Source organism: Arvicanthis niloticus, chromosome 15 (genome assembly GCF_011762505.2).
Source record: "Arvicanthis niloticus isolate mArvNil1 chromosome 15, mArvNil1.pat.X, whole genome shotgun sequence".
Taxonomy (NCBI): Eukaryota; Metazoa; Chordata; class Mammalia; order Rodentia; family Muridae; genus Arvicanthis; species Arvicanthis niloticus.
The window spans coordinates 17,286,064-17,302,410 of NC_047672.1; the positions used below are offsets into that span (position 1 = coordinate 17,286,064).

General features: G+C 42.7%; 1 protein-coding gene across 1 annotated transcript in view; it reads right to left on the reverse strand.

The window, feature by feature from the left end:
- Nucleotides 1–16,347, reverse strand: part of Cntnap2 (contactin associated protein 2) — a 1,965,545-nt gene that overhangs the window by 96,844 nt on the left and 1,852,354 nt on the right. Inside the window, exon 21 of the mRNA XM_034518882.2 lies at nucleotides 4,993–5,086. Coding sequence (XP_034374773.1) covers nucleotides 4,993–5,086 — 94 coding nt within the window. The remainder of the gene's footprint in view (nucleotides 1–4,992; nucleotides 5,087–16,347) is intronic.

Sequence of the window (16,347 nt, forward strand, 5' to 3'; positions counted from 1 at the left end):
TTCTTGGGCAGGAATGACTGATCTCCTTTACTGGTCTTTTTTCCTAACTGCAGGAATTAAGTTTAATCTCTATTACATTTCACTTCATTATTCATATCCCATATTTCTACCTTGTCAAGATGCTTTTGAAAGGGTTTCATCATCCTGTACATTAGATCGTCCCTCTCAGGTATGTGTTGTTATTAAACACTCACAGGGTTGATAGAACTACTGGGAATGGAGAACAGACACAGGACCTTCTTCGTGTCTCCCAGGTTTCAAATTATATTTGCTGATAGACAACTTGCTGAGAAGAAACAGACTCACAAAATCAAGGACATCACTCAGGTATTAAATAATAGGTTTTCTACTTTGTCAGCCTTTGCTAGTTGCTGGGGACTTGCCTTCAGGATAGAAAGACTCAGGATTACAGGAGTAGCCTTGGTAAAATTCTATGGCAGTGATCTCACTTTTGTCTCTGTTCTCTTTATGATGCTCACGTTATCCTTGATGAGGTCTCTCCATCTATCCTTCACACATGTCCTTTCTCAGGCAGTGCTCATTAAAGGGCTCAGTGGGAAGCCACATTATTTATTTAGATCTGGCTCCTTCTCCGTTTATGGGATCGCTTTCTGATTAGCAGTTGACCTAGTAAAGCAATAACTGCATAGCCTGGGTCCCTAGAGATTGTTGAACCTTTAGAGAGCATGAGCTATCTGTTGGCAGCCAAACTCATGTTTTTAGAAGAGTATTTACATATCTGGAAAATGCAAATAGCTTGTTTTTTTTGATGAACTATATGCTGTGTATATATGTATAAAGGGGAATTTAGAACTGCTCCTCCCTAGTCCTGCCTGTCCGAAGCAATCAAACATTTAAGGATTTGAGGAAAGCAGCCAGCCACCTGTCTGCCCTTGTTTAGACTCTGTGATTTCTTTGCTTCTAGTCACAAAATTGTGTCATCAGTGTGTTACCAGCCAGCAGATCCTATAGGTCATGAGCCAAGCATCATGCTTTTCCAACCCCAAGCTTCTCATGGAGTAGCTGTGTCACTTTAAGCCAGTCATTCTCAACTGGTGGTGAATTTGCCACCCTGGGGAGCTGTAATGTCTGGAGCCTTTTCTGGTTCACAGTCTAAGGGGCCATTGTATTTAGTGAGTGGGGCTGGTGAGGCTGCAGTAGTCTGGGGTGGTCTTGGGAGGAATGGAGAGAGTCCTAGATACACAGCATAGGACAAGATGGCTGTACACAACCAACATCCAGCAGTGGTATAACTTCCACTATTTGTGCAGCAAGCATTGTGTTGGATAAGCCCTCTCTCAAATGTTAATATTAGATTAATATTGAAAGGGTAGTTCACTTACTCCACAAATAGCCTTTAAGCATTTTTTTTTTATATGTTGGGCTGGATACTTTTGATAAATTGACCTCCCACCTCCCAATCTTCAGGGAAATAACAATCCAGAAGCAGACATATGAGTTTTCCATGATGCATTTGAAGAATTCCAGGCTTTGAGAGGTTAAAATCACCAAGTAGTAGAGCAAGAGGACTGGGATTTTTATTATTATTATTATTATTATTTTTTTTTTCTCAAAGAGAGGCCTGACTTCAAGTCTAACCAGTTCTGCCAGATTCCTAGGTCTGCATTCTTTCTTGTTCATTTACTGTCAAGTCTGACAATAGCTAAACAAAGCAATCAAACAAAGGAGAAGGCCTGCAAAGCAGGTCAGGGTTGCAGATGTCATCTCTGTGCTGACCTCCCCGTGTGTCACCACATACCATGTCAACCTATATTTGGCCGGCATGTTGTTTTTAGGACACATGAGACCAAAGAGTAGCCACTCAACTATTCGTTCATATTGTGCAAAAGTCCAAGGCCTAACAGACAATAAATATCAGCCCTCATTCTTCTCCCCATTCTACATTTGCTATCAATCACCCTCTCTCCTGGCCAGAGTATGGAGCCTTTCCGGCTTGGGTTCTATATACTGACCTGGTTCTATATACTGCCTAACTGTCTCACTGAGCTATAGGACAGATGCATTCCTGGTTCTAAAGAAAGGTCTTTGCTACTCTGCCATGTCATAGGAGCCTCAACTCCTGTTGCTCTACCTCAGCTCGGCATTTCCCCATCAACCCCTGCTGTCTCTTTCTGTCCTCTCCATTTCTGGGTTACCTGTCCCAGAGACAACAACAGCAGTGGTCAAGAGCTGTCTTCATGTCTGCCTGCCTGGCTTCAAGTTTGCTTCTGTTACTTGTCGGCCAGGTGGGTGAGCAGCTACTTTACATATTTGTTCCAGGGTTTTGTCATCTGTGAGAGGAGATAATCTCAACACCCTCCTGGAGTTGTGATGGAGATCAAAGGGGTTAATACAGCTGAAGGGCTTAAAATGGAGTCTGTGTAAGTGAGGTTCTACGTAAATGTTCATTCATTTCTATTACTTGTTCAGTCTCCTGTCTGTTCCTCATATTCTGTGACCGTGCAGACATATTTTAAGGAATGTTCTCTGATTGATGTTACCAAGCCTCCGTAATGAAGCCAGCCAATTCGTCTCACTTGTAAGAGGCATGAGCTATTCTCTCTTTCAGGTGAAGGCTCTTTAGAATCCAGGAAACCTCAAGAAGTGTCCAGCCTTTTGCTCTCAGTTTACCCAGTCATTTTGGGAGTCTCATTAAGCAAACAGTCAAGTGAGAGACCTTGCTGGCTTGACTCTAGGCTGCTCTTCTCAGGTGGGTAGTGATGAGCCATCCCACCTCTATCTTAGCTTTCAAAGCCATCTTACAGTGAGGACAAACTAGATTCATTTCGGTTCATGTTTAAACCTCTGTTTCTACAGGCTAAGCTCCACCTGTAACCTTAACTACAAATGCCTCTATTTTGCCTATTCCTAGAAATGTCGACCACACCTTTGTTTCAAAAGGTTATTATGGTCCCCTGTTGTCATGGCCATCTATTGTTATAACTACTTTACTGCCATCTTGCAATTATGTAATTACTTTGCAGTTACGTTTCTGTTTCATAAACTTGTAATGACCATCTTGTAACCCTACGTTTGTTTCGAAAGGTTGTTGTGACTACTTTGTTTTGACCACCTTGTTGTGTCCTGCTTCTGTAATCTCACCTGTTCTGCTTGCCAAACCCTCCATTTGGAAAGCCCCTACCCTTGAGCTATAAAAGCCTTGTCTTCCTCACATCCAATGCTGACCTCTTGAATGCCACCGTAGGGACCACTCCAACCCTGCCTTAGGGGAAGGCAACACATGTACATGAATTAAAAAAAAAAACATGCTTTAATTAATTGCTTGCTTCAATTATTTTGGCCATGATGATTTGGGTCAGTGGTTCTTCTCCTCTCATCTTTGGGATTAACAGTAGGTCACCTTGGTAAAGATAGATTAAATTATATCTTACAGATAACTTGCCTAGCTCAAATTGGTTGAAGGCCTGTGTTTCAGGTCTGCACAAGTGATTGACAGGCAACCTTCTGACATCACAAGGTCCCAGACTCCACCCATAGATTACACTATCAGGGACATTTTTGGAACATATATTCCACGAAGAACTATGAAGACAGTGTAGACATATGCTGGCTACTGATCACTTCACCTCTCTGTACCTCTGACTACCTTCCCTCACACCCCAGAATACACTTTTTCCTTATGAAAACCCCTAAACCTTATCTTGGGGAGGTGCAGATAGGCTAAGAGATTTCTTTTCCTCATATCTAGCTGCCTTGTGAGTGAATTTAATTTTGGAAAAACTTGTGACTTCACAAATTGACATACTGTACAATGGGCAAAGTAGCCTGGTGAAATAACATTAACAGTGTTCTCTGGACAGAGTGACCTCTCTCCTAGTCTATAAGATACCACTATGAACTGAAGTGCCCAGAAAAAAGCCGTAAGTATGTCAAATATTTTAAAGGCCGATAGAATGGTGAGAACTTTGTAACTTGAAACAGTTGGAATGCGGTAGACCCAGAACCGAGTTATCTTAATAATTATTCACTGTCCACCTAACATATTTTCATTCAGGTGGAAGGTTGGAATATATTAACTGAGAGTACTGCCTTCTACCCACCCCCAATCTAGGAATAGCATCAGATAAAACCAATAGCAGACTTATACTGCCTCACTGTCACCTGCTAGCTTGATGTCTCAGCAATGTGTTTTGATTTATGGCATGTCCTGTAGTTATGAAGGCTTATTTAATGATGTCTACATCGGAACATGTAATTTGGGGCAATCTGAACCATGACCCCTGGCTATGGCCTCTCCTGTGGGCTGTGCTTCTGCTGACACTGACACCTACTTCACCACATGTTGGCCTCATGTGAAACACTAAGAATATTCATGCGCAACAGTGCCTGCCTTTTCTTCTAGATAACTCCCGTTTCTTACATGAGAGGAAAGGACAAGGGTGATTATAAATTCAGCCCTCTACCTGATGACCTTCTAATCTGCAAATGACATTAGATGAGTTTCTTGGGAGTGACTCACAGGGAAGAAGTTAGATGTTGTGCATAGACAGAGGCCTTTCGTAAACCAAAGAACAAATTTTACGTAGGAAAGCTGGGAGATGCTCATTGAATCTTGCTTTACACTACATACTGTGTAATGCTAGTTCCATTTCAGGCACTGCCTGAGACACCCTCCGTGCTAGTCAGAATTCACATCAAAGCTGCGATTAGCAGCCTCAATGTACCACGTGAGCAATACCCCAAAGAGGACTTTATAATACTCTTGTGAGCCACTGTCTGCCACCATATAGGTTTCCTGGTACAAAGATGCTCAGGGTTAACCTTACTGTGTGTGTGTATGTGTGTGTGTGTGTGTGTGTGTGTGTGAGAGAGAGAGAGAGAGAGAGAGAGAGAGAGAGAGAAAGAGAGAGATTGAGAGAGATTGAGAGAGAGAGCGCTATAGTTTAAAAAATGCAAATTCACACTACCCAGTGTAAGACTTGTGTCAGGTGCATTCATAGCTCTCACATACCTGAAAAACCAAAGGCTTACCTATAACTTTTCCAAGGAAGAGCGACTTGGGGGAATTGAAGAACGTATCAGAGGAGCTGGGTAGATGGTGACCCACAGCAGGATAATGGTCGAGCTGGAGGAAGAACACGAGACACAGTATTAGAGTATCACCTTTCCAGGAGTGATGATGTCCCTCTTTGAACCCTGCTTTCTGGAACCTACTTCAGCAGCACAGGATTTAAAGTCCACCCCGAGGAAAAGGAAGGCAATCTCTTCCCTTGAAAACAGTTTGATGTGTGCAGACCCTTCCTGAGCTGAGTGATTTTCTGGCTGGATTAAGATCCACACTCATTTCCATAGAGTAAAACCTACCTGATTTGATCTCCAGTGCAGTGCTGTCTATATAATTATGTTTTAAAGGGATTCTCTCACTGAACTGATGCCATCTGCTTACAGAGGAATGCTGACCCTCAGATGCTCTCCACCCCCACCCCATGCTGCAGGTCAATATGGCCATCTTGTGTTTCACAAGGAGATGATTTTTTTTCTGCCCTACTTAGCACTCCTAGAGGCTGAGGGTGGGAGTGGGGTTGGGGGTGACAGTGGCTAATGACACATATCCTCTGGCAGGATTTGTTCTTCCCAAGTAGAGGAAAGACCTCAAAAGTGACTTGGAGCAATGCACGTTTCTGGTCACACTCTCTAGGTAGGTTACACGTAAAAACAGTAGAGTCATGGTTTCATAGACCATGACGCCGCATCCTATGTCCCCACATGACATCTTCTTCTGCCCTGTCTTTTAAAAACAGTTATGGTCTCCTTGTGCCTCCCCATCTGTGAGCTCTTAAAACTTTCTAGGCTTTTCTGTGACTCACTCTTTTCTTTTTTTTCTTTTCTTCTCTTTTCTCTCTCTCTTGCTTTCTTTCTTCCCTCTTTTCTCTTCCTTCCTTCCTTCCTTCCTTCCTTTCCTTCCTTCCTTCCTTCCTTCCTTCCTCTCTCTCTCTCTCTCTCTCTCTCTCTTTCTTTTCTTTCTTTCTTTTTTTTCTCCTCTCATACATTACATCCTCCTTCCCTTCAGAAAACAACAGGCCTACCAGGGATATTGGTGGCATACGGCACAACAAGTTACAATAAGATTAGGCACAAACCCTCTTATTAAAGCTGGACAGACAACCCAGTAGAAGGGGTGGAAAAAAATACTGGAAGAGATGACTAGAATTGTATGTGTGTGTTTGTAATGTGGAAACTTAGTGCAGAAAAACTCCCTGGACTCTACCAAGGATGACCCCAGAGATGACTCTTAGTAATGGAGGATACTGAGCCTGACACACTCTTTGGAAGAAGCTTTCACTCCAGCTCAGGGCAGTGGAACAGGTGGGGGTCATAAGGAGTAAGGTAGCCTCCCCGGGCACATGGAAACCCCTGACTTGTCTGAAGAGTGCATTACACTGGAAACTGCTACGCTCTATTGACAATTGGCCACCGCGATGAACATTTCTTATTACTGTTTGTCTGGAATCTTCCTTGTAATTTAGAGAGATCATTGAACAGTCAGGGTTAAGTATTAAAGAGTCCACATATTTCCAGAAATTTTGAGAATCTGACCTTTAGGGAAATGGTACTGTTAATTTTTTTATACATTGAAAAAATGTATTATAATATATCACTAACAAACACTCTATCCAGAGAAATTTTTGTTCGTTTTAAGTCCACAAGAAATGCCTTGGGACCAAGCTACTTCATTTCTGCAGCCAAGTATCAGCGGCCTGTTTTGTCGCCCTCTGATGACATACATGGGTAACTGCAGCACTTTCTTGTTAAAACTATAAACTGTAAACATCCGAGGTTAACAGTCTACTATCCGAACACACAGTGAAACTCTGCCCCAAAACACTTCATTTTTTAAAATCCAGGATTCTAAAAATCCCTTAATTTTTAAAAAATTTAATATACAGTGGGTTTCACTCAATTTTTCTTATAAAATAATATATTTTACTAATGCTTATAAATGAATAAAACAATATATATCACAGAAAAATATTGATGTAAACGTTCTGGAAAAATATCATATGGTGATAATGATAATTATATTTTTTCATTCATTTAAATAATGAGTAGAAACCAACTAATACTATTTAATTTGCCAGTGCTCTTAGTCACTGAGCCATCTCTCCAGCCCTGCCCTGCTCCCCTTTAACTTTACAATGTATTCTGAACCTTTTTCTCTGTCTATAGTAAATGTATAATTGAATCACTTGCCAGTTTCTGGATAATTATCATTTGATTTTTGAATATATATCCCAGTATACCAATGTTTATATGCATGCTCTACAGAGCAAGGTCAGTCTTTAAAAATATCAAATTTAGTATCTAGGCCCTGGGGAGATGGCGCAATAAAACATTTATCACATAAGCATGAAGGTTTTCAGTAGCATGTAAACGCCAGGCATATTAATGCCTGTCTATAACCTTTGCACCAGTGACAGAGATAGGAGGATCCCTGGAGCTCTTTGACCTCGAGTCTAGCCAACTAGTGAGCTCCAGGTTCAGTAAGAGACCCTGCCTTAAAAAAAAAGGATGGGAAGTGATGGAGGAGCACATGTTTATCTTTGGTGTTTGGCCTCCCCATGCCTGTAGAGTGGCCACACATAGAAACAGAAAGAGAAAAAAAATAATATGCGCTCAAAGAATCTAAGTTCTAAGATTCACATTTTATTTATTTATTTTTTATGAAATTTTATCCCCTTTGCTTTGAAACATAATAATGGCTCCCTCCAAAGTTTTGGTTTAATCAACTAACATAATGGTGACCTAGCTAGGCTTTGATATGTTTAAGGCAGTGTTTCCCAGCCTGTGGGTCATGACCTCTTTGTGGTGGCATATCAGATAATCTTCATACCAGATATTTACACTAGGATTCACAACAGTACAAGATTACAGTTACAAAGTAGTGACAAAACAACTTTACGGTTGGGGTCACCACAACACAAGGAGCTGTATTTAAAGTGTTGCAGCCCAGCAGTGGTGGCGCACGCCTTTAATCCCAGCACTTGGGAGGCAGAGGCGGGCAGATTTCTGAGTTCGAGGCCAGCCTGGTCTACACAGTGAGTTCTAGGACAGCCAGGACTACACAGAGAAACCCTGTCTCAAAAAAACAAACAAAAATAAATATTAAAGTGTTGCAAAATTGGTAAGGCTGAGAACCACATATCTAAAGATATAATAAAACCATAATTAAGAAAATAATTAATAATCAATAATTAAGAAAAATGGCCAGGCATGGTGGCTTCTACCTGGAGTCCTAGAATCTGAAGCAGAGGATTGCTGCGAGTTTGAGGTCAGCTTAGGATACACGGTGAGTTCAAGACCAGCCTGGAAGCTGGCAGTAGATGGGCTGGCACAGAACTGTGGCAAGGAGGAGTTGCTGTGTTAGGACAGAGAAAGGAAGCGGCAGCTCTGTGTCCATCTTCACAGTACCTCTTGCTGATGGTTTGCCGCAAGACCATGGTGTCCCTAGCCAAGCATGAGAACGTCTCAGTGGAACAATGTCACACCAGGTTTCTCCATGGCTGTGGAAGGATGGCAGAGACCACTCTGGAACAGAGCTGTGGTGAACAGAATGGTGACCCTAGAGACACCCACTGCCTAGCTCTGCTGACCTGAACACAGCAAGAAGAACTGTGCAGATGTACGGAAGAGGTGGGGAGTTTATTTTGAACTATCCACACAGATCTCATGTAATCACAGGAGCCCCTGTGGGAGGAAGGCCAAGAGAAGACACTATGACATTAAAGCAAGCAGCAGGAATGATGTGGCTCTGAAGGGTGGAGGAAGGAGGTAGCTTTTAGAAGCTGAACAAGAAAAGGGAACTAGTTTTCTTACCAGATATAAGAAGAGACTACTGTATCATATGGAAGATGAGATGTAGGGATGCAGGGGTGCATCCTTCCAGAAGGTGGCGCTTTTGAGCCCTTTGCTTACGCCATTCACACAGATGCCAGACTGTATACAGACTATAAGACTATGTGGCTTTAGATCTATAAATCTGTGTTGCTACAGTGCAGTAGGAAGTTGAATTCAAGATCATAAAAGATACTATGCAACTGCAAACCTGAGCAAACGTTCCCTTCCCTAGGCAATCTGTCTAGTAGCAACTGTGTCCCGGAGCAACTCGCTCTGCAGGCCCAGGTTGCGGCAGTCCTAAGGAAGTAAAGAAAGGTTTATCCCTAGCAGTCAGCATTTGGAAACCCTCCACATCTGTTCTCCCTGGGATATGCTTTCTCAGCTCTGGGGTGTCTAAATCTTATACGCTCCCTTTACCAGAGTCCCTTTTTATGTTTACACCTGTGTTTAGATGACCATGTGGGTTCTGTCTCTCGTTTGAACTCAGACTGCTGTGCCTTTATCTGGCAAGGTGTGATAAACCTCGTCTGGTAGAGAACCTGGTTCTAGAGGTCTTACTGGGAATGGGGTGCTGTGGTACCAGCAGAGAAAAACAAGAGCAGGTTCTAAGCTCTTCTTATACAATTTTATTTAACAGATATGGAATAGTGAGATTTTCACTCCCCTGGTATTACTTTTAAAAGTCTGTCTAGTATTGCCAAGATAGAGGCAGCCCGAGCAGCTGCGGGCATTGTCTTCCTTAAGGTTTCCAGTGTTGTAGTAAAACCCCAATGCCATAAGCAACATGGGGCAGAAGGGGCTTATTTCAGCTTAGGTGTCCATATCATAGTCCGTCATCAGAACAGGAGCTCAAGCAGGGCTGGAACCTGATGTAGAGGCCATGGGGGGGGGGGGAGGGGTGCGAGCTCCTCATGCCTTGTGCATTCTTGAGCATCAAAACCAACAGCTCAGGGATGGCACTGCCCACAGGAAGCTAGCTCCTCCCACACCAATCAAGAAAACGCCCCACAGGTTAGTACATAGAGCAATCTGTTTGCCGTGCCCTGTTCCCAAATGACTCTAGCCTGGGTCAAGTTGCTATAGAACAAGTTGCTATACAACTATTGCTATAGGTTGTACTATACTGGTACAGTCTCCTCAGTGGAAGCTGCCTGGCCCCGTCAATCAGAAAAGAGACTCGGTATCACCTGCATTTTAAATATTTACATTCAGGAGAGAATATGCATCAAATCAGATAAAGCCAGAAAAAGCTCAACCTGAAAAGCCCAAAGAAATGACATCTCATTTTTCGGGCATTGCCAGGTGGCCACCTCTTCTCAAATGAACCCTGGTGCATTGGCCACGGTTAAATGTAATAATTTCAAGGTAATTTCTTTGAGGTCCAAGTGAGCTATTTTGCTGAACATTAAGCTGGTGGTCATTTTCCTGGCAGTTAAGAGGTGATAAGAGATTGTGTAATAGAGTCTCATTAAAATTAAAGACTGTGACTCCATGTGCCCCAGGACAACCTTAAGGGGACACTAATTTGTTCAACATCTACCATTAAGTCATTGAGAGCATACTGATGCTGGTTGGGCCTCGTGTTCTACAGGAGTGTAAAGCTTTAATGTCCTTGCAGGTATTAGTGTGCAGTTTCAGCTCATTTCATTTTTTAAGCCACAGTTTGCATTGGCAGAGTTTGAAGGGATTTCTTCAGCCTGTTTGTGTTTGAGGGATGGGCCAGAGAAGCTAGGGGAGGAACAGAGAGGAAATACCTAGAAATTATGGACTATTCCTGGCACCCTCTCCTGGGATGCTAGGGCACAGTTCTGCTGCAGGCCCTACTTCTATCAAAATGAAGTATTAATAAAGTCTGAGATTCTTGCCCCTTTCCTTGTATTCAATTTTAAGTAATACTTAGAATTGAATCAGAGATTTTGAGTGTAGAACACACCATCTATTCATCCATGCAACTATTGATCCATTCATTTGCTTTTTACTCATGTATCCCAGGTTGGCCTTGAACTTACTACGTAGTTGAAGATGACTCCTGCTTGTTAAGTGTTGATCCCTGGGTTGAGCAGGCAGAGAAGAAACAGTTCTTGGTGGTGGAGCCCTCGAGTTACCACCAAATCTCTAGACTCCTGTGTCTTTTTTCTTTTCCTGCAGCCTTATCTGTCCATCTCTGATCCATGGGAGATGGGCTTATAATTTAATGGGTGTTCATATAAAAGAATCATTAAAAGAATCATTGGCTGAACCATGTTGGTCTGCTAGTGTGTGTATGTGTGCTTGTATATGTGCATGTATGTGCGTGTATGTGTGTGCGTGTATGCATGTGTGTGTGTGTGTGTGTGTGTGTGTGTGTGTGTGTGAAGCTATGAGCACCTCGGTTCTTCCTTTAGAACCTTTGTTCTTTGAGGGAGTGTTATCTGAATGATTCTGTTGACTGAAGCACTGTAGACTGTTAAGCCCATCAGGTTGGAGTGAGGAAGCCTGGACCACTCTGAAGACAACAAAGAAGAGATCAGGCGCTCCTCCTAGGTCTCTATATCTTCATGCCCTGGTTTACTCCTCACTGCCCTGGGGAACCTCAATTCGAAGAGTTCCTGTAATCACATAGATAAGAACCCAGGTCCTTCACTGTATGGCAACTTCTGAGCAGCTACTAGACTCAGGAACGACCTGGAGGTAGATCCAATGAGAAGTCACTTTGTCTTCTATCTAGACTTGATTTGGGACTAAGCTGCTCCTGAGTCCTGCTGACTTAGAGAAATACTTAAGGAGGAGAAAGAGGAACAGAAGCTCTTTCATCTGTAACAGAGCCTTCAGAACAAGGGAGAGTCAGTGGAGCCTTTGTGTGTAATTGGGTTGGCTGTGAGGTTGATCGGACAGCTGCTTGAATGTGTGACCTGGCGCTTGTCTTATGCTGGGAAGATCTCACTGAACACTGCAGCTAGCCACAGGTGGACAAGCCTGGAGAGAATGAATGACCCCTGGGGGCTAGAAAGAAGATGGACATCATTCTAAAGTAAGGAGAGGTGTGTGATTGTCTCCACCTTCTCCTTGTCTGAGCTGACCGGGCCCCTCTTAGTCCTCCACATTCACCATGATTTCTCAGATATATTTCCCGCATGCTGCAAATTCATTAGTGCTTACTCTGATTATTATATCAATTAAATGAGACCAGAGTAGACCGTCTATCTCCTAATCATTTGTGCTAAGTCTATACATGCATTTCTAACGGTGAAAACATGTGGCAAAGAAGTGCTTTCGTCAAACCCAAGTCAGAGGGTTATAAAAATATAAGCAGTCAGTTAGCCAGCCAATCAGTCCACCGAAGGCTATGCTTTGATTGCTAGAATACCATTCTGAAGTAAACATGGCCGACAGGACCTCATCCCTTCTCTGGAGTCATGGGAAGAACTTTATGCCTTCTTTTTCTCTTTATGATGATCACTAGGGTGCTCCTGAAAACCAGCTCTTGATGTCCAGTGTGAAGAAGGGACAGCTGGGAGAGGAGTTGGGGATTTCCTAATTTTTGCCATTGAGCAGCTGTGTGATGTCAACAAGTCACAATGCCTCCCTAGGCTTCAGTTTGCTCATTTGCAAAATGAAGAGGAGGATGGACTGACAGTCCTTATCAGCACCTCTTGAGCAGTTCTCTCCCAGGCTCCTTGATGGCTTTGAGCAGACTTCTGCTGAGACCCAGCTCTGGGTTGTCATCTAAATTGTGATCTTTCAGGACACTTGCACTGCAACCAACCAACAGTGGATAGACGGTGGGAAGAGGAGTCTACCCTACTAGGCCGCTGTTCTGCAACTCACAGTTTTGAGACTCAGACTGTGTATTAAGAGTTGTCTGTGCCATATGCTCCTAATGATCTCAGCAAATTTGATCCCAGCACTAAGGCTTAAGAAAATGCTTCTAGTAAGGCCAGGTTCAACCAGGGGTTTAAAGCAGGGAGGACCTGAGGGACTCATAGTTCATCACCTTTTAATGACTGTGAAGCAGGAGTTGGTGCCTCGGGGGACATTAGCAATCTGACCATTTCCCAGATTGGAAGTGGTCGTGGGTTTTGGCAGATTACCAAAGTCAGGAAGGACATTCTTTTCCATCAGGCAGAAGACTCCCAAGAGGTGGAGGCTTTCAGAGGCAGTTCTTTCTTTGCTGTTGGTGTGCATGATTTCTCTTTCAGAGATGTGCCAGTAGGCTTCATGTACGGCTTGATAAGCAATTTTAGAATGAGAGGAATTATAAGCGCTCGCTATTGTCGCTGTGGCATCATTATTATGGTAATGCAATCAGTAAAACATATCTGCCTCTTAAGGTCTAGTGTAATTGGATTCTGCAGTATTGATGCCATTAAAAGAATTAGTGAGCCCATTAGATGATTTATGTTTTCTATAAAAAATTTCTCAAAATGGCAAAAAAGAAAAAGGTTAGGTTTCACACGCGCCTCTGCTTTCTCTAGTCTAACACTCCACCTACTGGAGAAACACTACATATTATTTAAGGCTCCAGATAGTTTAAAAACTAAGAAGACTGCCTAGCATCAACAAATATATACAAGTTAAAAAATAAATATCCATAAATGAGAGGAGAAATTCTTACTTTATAGTTGATTTAGTAGCATCTCCCTAATAGTATCAGCTTCAAAGACATGTGTAGCATGAATAATCCAAACATTACATAATTGCAAAGAATTTAGTCAGAAAAAAAATGAATGCTTTTAGGTTTGTGTCTTTGACTTGCAAACGAAAATTTAGAAGCTATTTACAGAGTTTTAAGCAGTGATGTCTGGACCAGTGTCTAGTATATTTAATATTTCCTTCTTGGAATTTAAATTCACTTAAATAGCTATTGCCTGAAGTCATCATACCTAAGAAGCACTTTAGACAATGACTGACATAAGCATCAATGAATTAATTTCTGTGTCCTGTTTTCCCTGAGGCAGAACCTGTTTTGATGACTTGGGAATAAAACCAAATGCATGAGGGGAAACGGCAAGGAAACTCGGAAGAGGAATAAAAACTAAAATTAGGTGGCATGGTTTATGAAAACTGATACTAGTATAAATACCATTGCTTGTATCATATGAGGCTATGGTTCAATCGTCATGAATTACATGATGAGAATGAAGAAATCTGGACAAGGAAAACTGGGAGATACAGTTCAAACTCTGTAAGAGTAATCAGGGCCTTTTTTTCATCTAGTCTTTCTTTGTATTCTAGTTCCCTTTCTGTTGTTGGGATAGAGCAGACTGTCCAAAAGTGACTGAGGGGAGGAAAGGGTTTATTTTAGCTCACAGGCTGCAGTCCATATTGCAGTCAGGGCAGACACTTAAGCAGGAAGTTGAAGCAAAAACCATGAGAAGAAGTCTTGCTTTCTAGCTTACTCTCTGGCTCATGCTCAGCTAGTTTTCTTACATAGGCCAGGCTTACCTGAGTAGGAATGGTACTACCCACAGTGGGCTGGACCTGTCCACATCAATCATCAATCAAGACAAGCTCTCACAAACATGACTACAGGCTACTCTGATCTGCACAATCCCTCAACTGAGACTCCCTCAAATGTCTCTAAGATGTCAAGTTGATAGCTAAGGCTAACTAGGACACTTCATCTAGCACGGTTTCCAGGGAGGGTGTTGAAGTGAAGTCCCCAAGTAAACTCCTGGGTGAGTTCTTTCTGGGAACCTCAGTGAGGACATCAAGTAGGATCCAGTTTCAATCTGGTGTGAATGACTATTGGTCTCCCACTATGTGCCTACTGAGGCTGAGACTGGTCTGTGTTGAAAAAAGGGGCTACTTTGATGGTCAATCTGTGAATGCCTCATTCTTACTAGGACTAATCTAGACACATAGTCCATTTGAAAACGTGCCCCTCATAGGAAGATGCCATTAAATCACGGCAGTGAAGAAACTGTTGCATCAGCAGCTACTATTAAAAAAACAAGAACACTGCACCTGTCAGCAGAGCACTTGTCCCATACACCACACGGGATGTGGAGGAGTGATTGCCATAGGATATCCTGACTGCTAGGGGTTTTGCAGGCTGCTCATAGGAAGAGAGAGACCTTGACAGGCTCCATGTGCTTCCTGACAATCTGTCACACACAGCCTTTCAACAAACCACATGAAATCTTCATGCAGCTACACAGGGTTTCCATGTTTTTTTTTTTTTTTTTTTTTTTTTTTTTTTTTTTTTTTTCCTGTAAATCGCCTTGTAAACTGTGCCAGGAGTTAAACTGGTGACAATAAGAACATGGAGAGTGGGTTAAAGTGTCTGGACTCTTTTTAGGAAAACCTAGCTCATGAATCCATGAGGGAAGAGTCAACTTGTGTTTGGCTCAAACAGTGGAAGAGGCCTGAGTGGCATGGAGAAGGAGGTGAGAGATGATAGGCTGATGGAGAGAGAGAGAGAGAGAGAGAGAGAGAGAGAGAGAGAGAGAGAGAGAGAGAGAAACAGAAAGACAGACCGATATATACACACAGGAAGTCAGAGAGAGAGAGACACAGAGAGATACAGAGAGAGAGACAGAAAGACAGAGACAGAGAGAAAAACAGAGAGATAGACATATACAGATACACACACAGGAAGTCAGAGAGAGAGAGACACACACAGAGAGATACAAAGAAAGACAAAAAGACACACACACACACAGAGACACACATATAGAGAGACAGAAAGAGAGAGGCAGAGAGAGAAGAGATTCTAGCATGGTCAGGGTTGAATGGCTGTGGGACATTTTCCCAGAGAAACACATTAAAGGCCTAGTGATTATATATGTGACACCGAGATATTGGATAAATAATATGCTGTGTCCCTTCCATAAACCCTGAAATCCAGAGGATGCTCTAAGCCACTGTAGGCAGCTCTGCCCCATGGATGGTGCCAAGTTTTATGCTGGGCAGATATATCGTGGGTCAGACTGACACACTGGTTCTTTTTCATTCTGAGGGAACTGCTAGCCTGCTTTGGGTCAAGGGAAAGCTCCTTAGAATAGAAGTTCTGACAAGCCCTGGAGAGAGGGCCATCTTTGCAGGGAGCCAGGTGAGGAGGTATCTGTGTTTCTTCTCTGTTTCATCAAACATGTGACTGGAGAGTTGGGCTCTGAGCCTGATTTCTGGGAGACAGACAAGGGCTGGAGACTGGTTCCTACTGTGAGGTCTAGGCCTCACTACATCATGCATATGTAATTTAAGCCCCAGATCACTCTGAGCACAAAGGCTTAGAGTAGCTTCTCTGGCTTTTAATGTTCTGCATATTGTCTTATGTAGATGTGCAGGGAGAATAGCTTGTCTCAGGGGAGAGGAAGCTTTGCATGCAGGACCCTTTGTCTGGTCTTTGTTACATACAATTTATACTTTGGCAAAGTCAAATAAAGAGAATGGTTCAAGCTGACTCAAAATACCAAGCATGAATTTCTTGTCCCAGGAATTTCACTGCAAAGGAAAGCAAAGAAACAGAGAAGTAGAGAGAGAATGTTTTGTTTTATCATGGAAGAAACT